Source organism: Pteropus medius, unplaced genomic scaffold (assembly GCF_902729225.1).
Source record: "Pteropus medius unplaced genomic scaffold, Ma_sr-lr_union100, whole genome shotgun sequence".
NCBI lineage: Eukaryota > Metazoa > Chordata > Mammalia > Chiroptera > Pteropodidae > Pteropus > Pteropus medius.
The window spans coordinates 15,588,522-15,598,764 of NW_024349225.1; the positions used below are offsets into that span (position 1 = coordinate 15,588,522).

General features: G+C 55.8%; 1 protein-coding gene across 2 annotated transcripts in view; it reads left to right on the top strand.

Annotated features, from left to right (window-relative positions):
* The window catches only part of ALDH9A1 (aldehyde dehydrogenase 9 family member A1), a 16,522-nt gene extending 6,279 nt beyond the window's left edge, over window positions 1-10,243 (top strand). Inside the window, exons 4-11 of one of the 2 annotated variants that reach the window (XM_039881568.1) lie at window positions 216-350; window positions 1,802-1,998; window positions 2,567-2,707; window positions 4,123-4,311; window positions 4,514-4,601; window positions 5,632-5,773; window positions 7,428-7,540; window positions 9,310-10,243. In XM_039881568.1, the coding sequence (XP_039737502.1) occupies window positions 216-350; window positions 1,802-1,998; window positions 2,567-2,707; window positions 4,123-4,311; window positions 4,514-4,601; window positions 5,632-5,773; window positions 7,428-7,540; window positions 9,310-9,404 (1,100 nt within the window). In that variant the 3' untranslated portion in view covers window positions 9,405-10,243. The remainder of the gene's footprint in view (window positions 1-215; window positions 351-1,801; window positions 1,999-2,566; window positions 2,708-4,122; window positions 4,312-4,513; window positions 4,602-5,631; window positions 5,774-7,427; window positions 7,541-9,309) is intronic. The other variant, XM_039881567.1, reaches the window with a different exon arrangement.

Here is a 10,243-nt window from a genome sequence, read left to right on the forward strand (position 1 = left end):
CATTACCCGCTGGACGCCCAGTAGAGTTTAGAGAATCACGTTAAGTGGAGAGAACTTGGTTTGCGGGACCCACAGGGTTCGTGGCGTGGGAGAAGGTGTGAGCCGCCTGTGACAACGACGCGGCGGGCCGCGGTGGAGGCCGAGGGGGCCGCGTGCCGGGGCGCAGGTGTGGGGCCTGGGGAGCAGCCCCCCTTCCTCTGCCGGTTTCCCCGCAGGTGAACACGTCCAGCTCCCAGGCGGGTCCTTCGGCTACACCAGGAGGGAGCCGCTCGGCGTGTGTGTGGGGATAGGCGCCTGGAACTACCCCTTCCAGATCGCCTGCTGGAAGTCGGCGCCAGCTCTGGCCTGTGGTGAGAGCCGCCTGTCCTGCCCGTGTGCTGTCATGTACCCCCCTGCCCTCCCCTGCCCCGTCCCCCCAAACGCTACATAAAAATTCCACACAATAATACAGAGACACTTCAAATGCATTAATACATACAGACCCCTAAACGACACATACACACACAAAGACACCCCAAATGCATATACACACACACACACACAGAGATCCCCAAACGATACATACACATAATAATACAGACCACCAAATACATACATACACACACAGAGACACCCCAAACGACACACATAGACCCCCAAACGCAAGATAAACACACAGACACACCCCATGCTTGCCCCTCTCACAACACACAGACACCCCCAAACGCGGCGCAGCTGCCTAACACCTACCACACGATACCTATGTATTCACACAGACACCTCCCAAGAGCGGAAGTATGTGTACGCATCGCAATTACAGGCACCCCATACTCCCATCTCAGACACAGACATTCCCAAATGCATACACACACACACATACACCCCTATGCACACGTACACACATCTCACACATATACACACGTCACACACATATAGTCACACACACCCATACTGACATGTACACACACATCACACACGTACGCACATCACACACACACGCACTTAGGTGTTCTCTGCGTCGGAAGCGGCCTGCGCTGGGCGTGTGAAGCCACAGGACGTGCGTCCCCCCCTGTGTGTGTGTGACTCTGCAGACTGTGTCTGTGTGTTGCGCGTTGTGTTTATCTCATTTCCTTCTGTTTTTGGACAGGAAGAAAGTAGGTTTCGGTCCTAGGTTTTACGGTCAGCGAGTCCGATCGGGCCCCTCGTGAGTGCGCCCCCTGTCCGGGCGGAGTCTGTGTCGCAGCGCTTAGGACTGACCGCGCTTAGGACTGACCACGCTTAGAAGCGGGGTGAGGCATCCTCCTCGTGCGCTGAGCAGTGTGAGCCAGGCTCCCGTGGAGGGGCCTGGGGAGGAGGCCTCCGTGCATCTCAGAAACACTCTAAGCTGAAAAAGGGACAGCGCGTCGGAAGGCAGCTTTCACTTGTCACTCCACGTTCTTCTGCACGTTCCCGTGCGATAGGGCAGAAATGGCGTGAAGCCCCCAGTGCCGGGGCTCTCGCCAAATTCATTATCTTCTGGCCTCCAGTGCCAACTTTGACAAAATGGGACGAGCCTGCCCGCTTCCTTCTGCCATCATGGGTGTCGGGGACGTGGTTCACGGGCAGCGGACGGGCCGCTGGCCGGGAACGGGCACACGTGTGGTTTGGGGTCTGTTTAACAAGAGAAACCATGGTGGGAGGAACAAGGTGTACTTGTTTATTCACGTTTCTGGCCTAGGGTTTGCTGGGGGACAGGAAACGGTCGCACTTGCTCTCGACCTGTCCCCCGGCCCTGTCCCCAGTGGCGCAGCAGCCGTTAGCGTCTGTGCTGGGCCCATTGCAGGTAACGCCATGGTCTTTAAGCCGTCTCCCTTCACGCCTGCATCCGTGCTGCTGCTGGCCGAGGTCTACGCCCAGGCCGGGGTGCCTCCCGGCCTCTTCAACGTGGTGCAGGGGGGCGCCGCCACGGGCCAGCTCCTATGCCAGCACCGCGACGTGGCCAAGGTCTCCTTCACTGGCAGCGTGCCCACGGGCACGAAGGTGAGACAGCACCCGTCTGGGTGAAAGCGCGTGGCACCTGGCTGTGGGCAGCAGGCGCCGGGGGCTCCGACCTCGCCTGGCACGGAGGGGAGCGGGGCGTGTGCGGGTCAGTGGAACGGCAGCTGGTGTTAGGCGCATGGGGACAGGGCGGAGTCACTACCTCCTGTGTCTGCGGGGCAGACCTAGGCCGGCTCTTGTGGGTTTTGGCGACTGATCTCGGCTGTGGCGGCCGCGGAAGGAAGGGCCTTTGCTCAGTTTGCTTCGGATTCACTGTTTTGATCTGGATCCGTGCTCTGGGCTTTGTCAGCCCCAAACGCGCAGTAGCGGTGATTCGAGGGGCCCCGCCCGGGGCGGCCACGTGAACGGATGTGTCTTTAAACCGGATCCCGCTTCCCAGTGTCTTCGGCGGCTCTGCGGGTTCTCGTCAGTGTCTGGAGAAGGCTGGCGAGGCGGGCGGAGGGCGGAGTGTGCCAGGGCCCCGGCCACGGCGCCTCCGGAGGCCCGGGGCCACCTGGTGCGCAGCGTCGCTTGCACTCACCTTCTGAGCGCTCCATTCTTGTTTTACAAGATCATGGAGATGTCGGCGAAGGGGATCAAACCCGTCACCTTGGAGCTGGGCGGCAAGTCCCCGCTGATCATCTTCTCAGACTGCGACCTGGACAGCGCCGCCAAGGGGGCGCTGATGGCCAACTTCTTGACGCAGGGAGAGGTGCGGTCCCCATTCCCGGAGGCTGGGGGCGGGCCCCCCTCGCCCAACAGCGAACTTTAGAAGCCCGTTCATTTGGAAAGAATTTTGGGGGGATGGAAAAGCGCCACGGAACGTGAGAGCGTGCGTGCACCTCCGGGCCAGGCCCCTCAGACGCCCTCGGCTCGCCACGCCCGCCCCGCCGTCCTGGTTGTCAGAGCGCGCACACGTGTCCCCCTGTCTTTCTCTGATCTGTTGAAGGTCACAGTGTGAGACTCCTGACCCCTCTGCTCCCCGGGGACAAGCGTGTCCTCCTGCGTGAGCCCAGAACCCTTGTGACGTCCGTCCCTGGATGTTAGTTCAGTCCACGGCCTTTACTCAGACTTCGCCACTTGACCAATGTCCTTCTGGCAAAAACTTTTCTCACATCCCAGATCGAGCCGGGACACATCGGTTCAGCTGTCACGCCGTTCACCTCTCGGCGAGTCTCTCAAGAGCTCGGCTTCAGAATTTTTGTGTCGCCTCGTTTTGGGTCTGCCTGATGTTTCTTTCCTTCCACTCAGATTTAGGTTATGCGTTTTTGGCGCACAAAGATGCCTGGTCCTCCTCGTGGCGGGAGTGCGTGTATAGCTTTGATCTCTTGTTCCACGTGGCTCTTCACTGGAAAGTGACCATTCTTGCTTCTGTTTACTGAGTACACCACGCAAGAGACAGAGTGTCTTGTCCCCATCAGACCTTGACCCACTGGTTTTAGCATTTTTCCTCAATTTTTGTTAAATATTAGTTACTTAAATATTAGTGATGACAACCTTCATCTGCAATGTACATTGCACATGTTTTCTTTTTGTTAGTTGGCTTGGCTTTGTTTGGGGTGTTTTAGCTATGCAAAAAGATTTTTAATTCTGTGTACTCAGATTTATCATTTTTTTCCTCTCGTTGCATCCAGATTTTGAGTAATAGTTACTAAATTTCTGTGAGCACTTGGACCTCTCTTGGGACTTTCTTTTCCTATTCTGTTCTGATGGCATTTGGATAGCGTTTATGTTCGTGTCTGCGGGGGAGTCTGAGTCATTATTTGTGATTTTTAGAGACAGACGTTGACTGAAATGCTCTGGGTTTTTAAGCTCCAGCCCTGAGTTCTTCGCTGTTCTTACCCAGCCTCTTCCCACTGTTACCTCGTGCTCGAAACATGCAGCCCAGTTGAGCAGCCGATGTGAGGAAACAGGCCCCGCAGGTCACACGGATCTGTGAATAAGCACACGAAACAAACACAGGAAGACAGAGCTTTCGTGTCCGAGGGCAGACGGTTTATACCGTAGGGCGGTGTGTCCACAGCTTCGCGCGTGGTCCTCTTCCGCACGGGGATGAGTGTGAGGCAGTTGGATTTCCGTTCTCCTTTTCCTTCTTGCCACACTGATACATGCGTGTTTGTCCCTCAGGTTTGCTGCAACGGCACGAGGGTATTCGTGCAGAAGGAAATTCTCGACAGATTTACCGCAGAAGTGGTGAAACAGACCAAAAGGATAAAACTCGGGGACCCCCTTCTAGAGGACACCAGGATGGGCCCCCTCATCAACCGGCCACACCTGGAGCGTGTCCTTGGGTTTGTCAAACTGGCAAAGGAGCAGGTGAGAACCCGTGGAGATGCATGCATCGGGCCGGGCCGAGGCGGCCACCCCTCTCCACGGCTCTGTTCCCCTTTCCTGTGCCACCCCTGGCCCGGCATCCGGCAGCGGTCCGCTGCACATGCGCAGTGGGGTGACTGCGTGTTCGGGACACACGTGGGGGTCGTTTGTTCAACATAACGAATGACCCCCCTCTTCTTTGCAGGGCGCTACAGTGTTATGTGGTGGAGAGCCCTACGTGCCCGAGGACCCCAAGTTAAAGGACGGGTTCTACATGACGCCTTGCGTGTTAAGTATGTTCTCCTCGTGTTTGCTTTTCGATGGTTTAATTGTGAGATTGAAAGTATTTTGTTCATGGCGGAAAGCGGGGGCTGGCCAGCCGTGTGTCCCCACTGCCCAGGCTCAAGACCTTCTCCGTTGTCTTCGAAGCTTCCTGCGACCACACCTGTTACTTCACTGGGCACTCACAGGGTGTCCACCTGCCATTCTGGAAGCAGTGGTTCAAAGACATGAAAGTTCACGTCCAGTGAAAATCCGACAAATGAATCTCATTTCTCAAGAAAGGTGGCTAAGGGTGTATGTTTCTTTGAACTGTCAGTTACCAGTGTCATAAAGCCGATTTTTCAGACAGTGTTAGTATTTTTAAAAATCATGTAACTTAATAACTTAACATCTTCTTTAAATATGCATATTTTAAAATGTCACGTGAATTATTTCGGGGCGAGCCACTTAAAGGGACTTCACTACGTCTCCACACAAGTGGACGCCCGCTCGGCTGTCGCTGCGTTGGCTTTTGTGTTGGGTTTTCTTTTTTTGATGACATTTTGAATTTTATCAGAGTCATTAAGAAAATGCAGAAAGGTATAAAGAACAGTAATCACACGTGTGACATTTTAACAGAAATTGGGACAGTGTCTTACACAGTCTGCATCTTTTCCGGACAGTGTTTTGTTACGAGCATTTACTTACTAAACTTTTGTCAGCAACACTGACACACTTAACAGAGGTCCGTTCTGGGAGGCGGTTTCGCACATCGCTTGCAGTTTTCCCTGTTGTGAGCCCTGCAATGAAGGTCCCCATAACAAGCCTGTCTGCCCGTTAGCCACTTCCTCACGACGAGGTCGCGGGGGTTTAGGGTCGCGCCAAGGCTGTGGCTCTGATTCGCACCGTCACACTGCCCGTTCCGCGTGTTTTCACGCAGGCAGAGTCGCGTGGAAATTCCTCTAAAGCGTGATATGAACGTGGCACATTGCTGCGAACATTCTTTGAGCGTCAGGGATAATGGTTCCCTCCCTGATGTGTGGTTGGCTGTGCTGCTTGCAGCTCATTGCAGGGACGACATGACCTGTGTGAAAGAAGAGATCTTTGGACCAGTTATGTCCATTTTATCATTCGACACCGAGGCTGAGGTTCTGGAAAGAGCCAACGATACCACGTTTGGACTGGCCGCTGGTGTCTTCACCAGGTATGTCGGGGGGGACTCGCAGCCCGCTCCGAAGGAAGCCGGCCGCTGCCTCTGCTCACACGTGAAACTGGCCTCCCTCCCTCCCTATGTTTTCTGTTTGCTTCGGGTACAGTCGGAAGGTGTTGGCCCCGAACGGCCGTAGAACCCAGCTGTTGAGTTTAAATCGAGCTGTAAGCTGAGTTGCTGAGAAGCCTGTCCTTTTTCGTTGATTTATTGAGTACAGATGTTTAAGGTGCTGATCGGCGTAAAGCATGAGGTTAGGTGCCTGTTGACAACATACGCGGCCGGGAATTTAGACACGTGTAAGCCGCAAGTACTGGGCAGTGTCCTTCAAAAGCGTGAATTGAGTGGCTTCACATTCCTAATTGGAGTGTGTCGTAACCCACGTGGGCACCCTTCTGTTGCCACATGTGAGGTGTTTCCGGCTTTCTCTATTGTGAGTAATGTGATTAGGAACTTTCTACACGAACTTTAACCACTGTAATAAAAGTACAAAGTGCCTTTGGGACAGACTTGCTTTGAAAGTGGTCGCGGATTGCTCGCTTAGTCTCTGGTGGTTGCGGGCAGTTCTCTAAGGCCGCTTCCCCCTGGGATTTCGCCGTTTCTTTGGTGAGAAACGGTTAGCTTTTTCGTAGGCCGTGGTCAGGAACTCGAGAAGGAAGACTGGGGGACCCGGTGGGGTGGCCTCTCTGAGCCCTGGAGGAAAGATTGAGGAGCTGCTGCTTTTTTTTTTTAATGGACTTTATTTTTTAGAGTAGTTTTAGGTTCACAGCAAAATCGAAGAAGTACATACAGAGAATGCCGCTGTATCCCTCTGCATGCCACAGCCTCCCCATCACCAGCCCCCCCACCGGAGGGCACACCGTCATAACAGAGGAGCCCCACTGGCACGTCGGCCTCACCCGGCGCCCCGAGTTTGCGTCAGGTCCCCCTCGGTGTTGGGCCTTCTGCGGGTTGGACGAACGTGTGATGATGCGCGTCGCGTCGTGCCGGGCGGGGTGGCCCCCAGGAGCCCCTCTCTGAGGAGCTGCTCTTTCGCTTTGAGGACCGAGTGTGCTAAGTCTCTGTCCCCGCTCTGCCGCCGTGGCGCAGACAGAGGCCAGTCCCAGGGCGGCTGCGGTGAGCCCCGACCGTCGTTCACCGGCTCCGTCGGGTTGACTCGCGCACCGCGCAGCCCACCCACTGCGTGTACGGTTCGGCGGCTTCTAGCAGGTGCGCAGAGCTGGGCCGTCGGCTCCGTCTGTTTCAGAACATTTTCGTCAGTTCAGGAGCATCGGTCGCTCTCCTTTCTCCCCTCTCCCCAGCCACCGGCCGCTGAGTGTCTGCGTGGATTTGCTCGTTCCCAGTGCTTTCTGTGAACGGAGTCGTGCAGCGTGTGGCCTTTCGTGGCTGGCTTCTCTCGCTTGGTCTGTTTTCAAGGTTCATTCACGGTGTAGCCTGTGTCAGTACTTTATTCCCTCCTGTTACCGAATAACATTCCAGTGTTTGTAAATACCGCCGATGGACACCTGGCCTCTTCCTACCTGTGGGCAGCTGTTAGTAGTGCTCCTTTGAGCACCTGGATGTGTCTTTGTGTGGCTCTATGCTGGTTAGAACTGGCGTCGAACGGTTCCCGTTAAAGAAACAGTAACTGGCACGTGTTTTTTCTTCGAAGGGACATCCAGCGTGCTCACAGAGTGGTCGCCGAGCTCCAGGCTGGAATGTGCTTCATCAACAACTACAGCGCCTCCCCCGTGGAGCTGCCCTTTGGAGGGTATAAGAAGTCAGGTGAGGAGCCAGGAGCACGAGTGCAGACCCCGGTCCCCGGTCCCCACAGACCAAGATCCTCAGCCTGTGTGTTGCGATTCTCAGAACCCCCTGCAGAAGCGTGCACGCCCCTGCCCCGCCCCAGAACCCCCGCCTCCGTCTCTGGGGGTGGACGCCCAGCCTCTTCCATCTGCTTTCACAGCTCTCCGGGGGTTCTGAAGTGTGTGGGGACTGGCTAAGGTTTACCTTAGGGTCCCGTTTTTCAGTTTGACGGCTGGGAGAATAAAGCTGCGCCCCCAGCAGTGCGCGTCTGCACCCGCTGCAGAGTCTTTAGCTCTGGCTCGGGTAAAGTGTCTCTGAAGTGTCTCTAAAGTGTCTCTGAACATCTCAGAGACCACGTGGTAGTTTTGTCTTCTTTATTCTGGATTAGTAAGCATCCCTCAACGTAACACGTGACAATCTGTTACACCGGGTGGCCGTGGGAGTGCTTTCCCTGGGCCACTGCCATCCGCTTTCCTCAGTGCTCAGTCAGACGTGTCACCTGAGCACAGCAAGCCTGTCAGTCCAGTGGACGGGAGGAGGGTGGAGGCATCCGAGACACAGCCGTGACTTTGAGATTCTCTCTTTGGAGTTTGTTGCCTGTGAGCGTTCACTGATTTCCCATACTCTTGTGAAAGTTGGTTTGGACTTTTCAGAGGCGCCATTCTAAGAGTCTGAGCCCTAGTCTGTTGGCAAACATTTATGACTATCACGAGTGCCGGCAAACACGCAAGGCCTGATGACTGCCACTGACGTGGGCTGTGCATTTGACCGTTCTGGTTGGTATTCAGGCTCATCCCGGCGTTCCCTGGTCAGTTCCCAGAGGAGCTGAGCACACAGGCCCAGGCGCAGGTGGGGACCGGGTGCTATTTAGTCATTGCTAATCATCAGGGTAGGGGCGTTTGCTTGGGGTTTATAGCGTGGCCTCGGTGGGGCCTCCCAGGCCAGCTTTCCCATCCCGAGATCCAACCTCGGGCCGAGGCCCACGGGCACGCCAGCACGGGCTGTGAGACAGGGACGGCCCGATCCACAGGGCAGCTCCTGGCCTCGCACGCCCAGCCAGCTCTGTGCTCGGAAGGTTCGGAACAGAAGACAGGCGAGGTCCGGGCAAAGGCCTTTGTGCACGTCACCTTTGCATGGTGCCCCTGGAGACGTGCACTTTGGGGACCGGGCCTCACCCTTGGGAGACAGAGCCTCCCCAAGTCTGGGGTAGGGCGACAAGAAAGGCCAAGCGAAGGGTGCTGTCCCTTAGCGTGGAGCCTCATCCGCTGACAGTCAGGCAGCGTCTTGGCCTCCGAGGAAGCTGAGGGGCCTGACACGTCCGCATGAGTGGCCGGGGTGGGGTTGACAAACTTAATGTGAGAGTAGGCTCAGAAGCCCACTACGTAGGGTTCAGTTTTAAGTTCGCGCCGAGGTTCAAAGGCATCGGGTTGATGGTTGTGGATTTTGCTTTGGCGTTTGATAAGGAAAGGCCGAACTGTCAGACCCCAGCCCCAAGCAGGAGGTCCTAGAAGCGAAGGTTCACGTTGGTAAGAAATGAGACCTGGATATTTCTGTCCCCTCCCACCGCTGGCCAGGGTGACCTCCCACACCCCGCTCCACAGCTAAGATGCCGTTGCGGGCTTTATCTCAAAGGTTTCTGTTGGGCGTTCCTCCCCCAGCCTGACAGGCAGTGCCTGCCTCTGAAGGTCACTGTGACCTTTCAGACTGTCGCAGCAATGGCTCAGCGTCACCCCTTGTTTTCCTTGCAGGGTTTGGCAGAGAGAACGGCCGCGTGACCATCGAGTATTACTCACAGCTAAAGACTGTGTACGTGGAGATGGGCGATGTGGAGTCTGTGTTTTGAAATCGCGCCGTGAAGCCCGTCGACGTGGCCAGGCCGAGGAACAGAGAGGACCGGCCCTCTCGGCGGGCCCGGCCTTCCCCATCCCCCACCCCCCTGCACCCCGCTTCCGTCGCTGGGGACAGGATTCGTCACCCAGACATCTTCCTAACTGAAACTGTAGAAGTGCCTTCTCCTCTGCTGTTACGGTTTCCTTTTGAGGGTTGAGCAGTAGAAGGTGCTCTTCTCTGCCTCCCCGTCCAATCTTGTCTCCCAGAGGTAACTACTGTTAACACTTGGGTACTAGTTTTTCTAGGATTTTCTTCAAGGGGATAACTGCTAACGAACCCTTTATCTGGACGGGGCCTCGTGTAAGTGGGTCCGCCTCACACCATTCTCATGTATTTTAAGATGTCCTTGGTTGGCAGATGCCTATGCTACAGGTATTGAATAGACGTCTTGGAATGGTATTAAAGCGAGCGAGAAAAAGCACACCGCCCCCTGCTGGCTCCTTCCGTTGCAACAGCACAGAGACCTGATCCGACCTGGCTCGTTGTCACCTCCCATTCAGAGGCAGGTCTCGCCTGGGCAGGTCTTCCGCATACGGAAGGTACCACCGGGCCCCTTCCTTCCGCCTACTGCCTTTCGTTTCGGTTCGTGCTCTGTAGGTAGGTCCTCTTGCTGCTTAAGGCCAGGCTCTGGTTGGCTGAAGTTGGCTGACCGTCCGCCTCTTGCAGAGGGGCGAGAGCACCCCCGAGTCCCGCCCGCTTCTTACAATGCAGAGTCCACTCAGCCTCTCTGACCGGGCTGGTGCTGAGGATGGCTTTCCTCTGGAATAAAATGGCTCCTTGGTTTTTCTTATA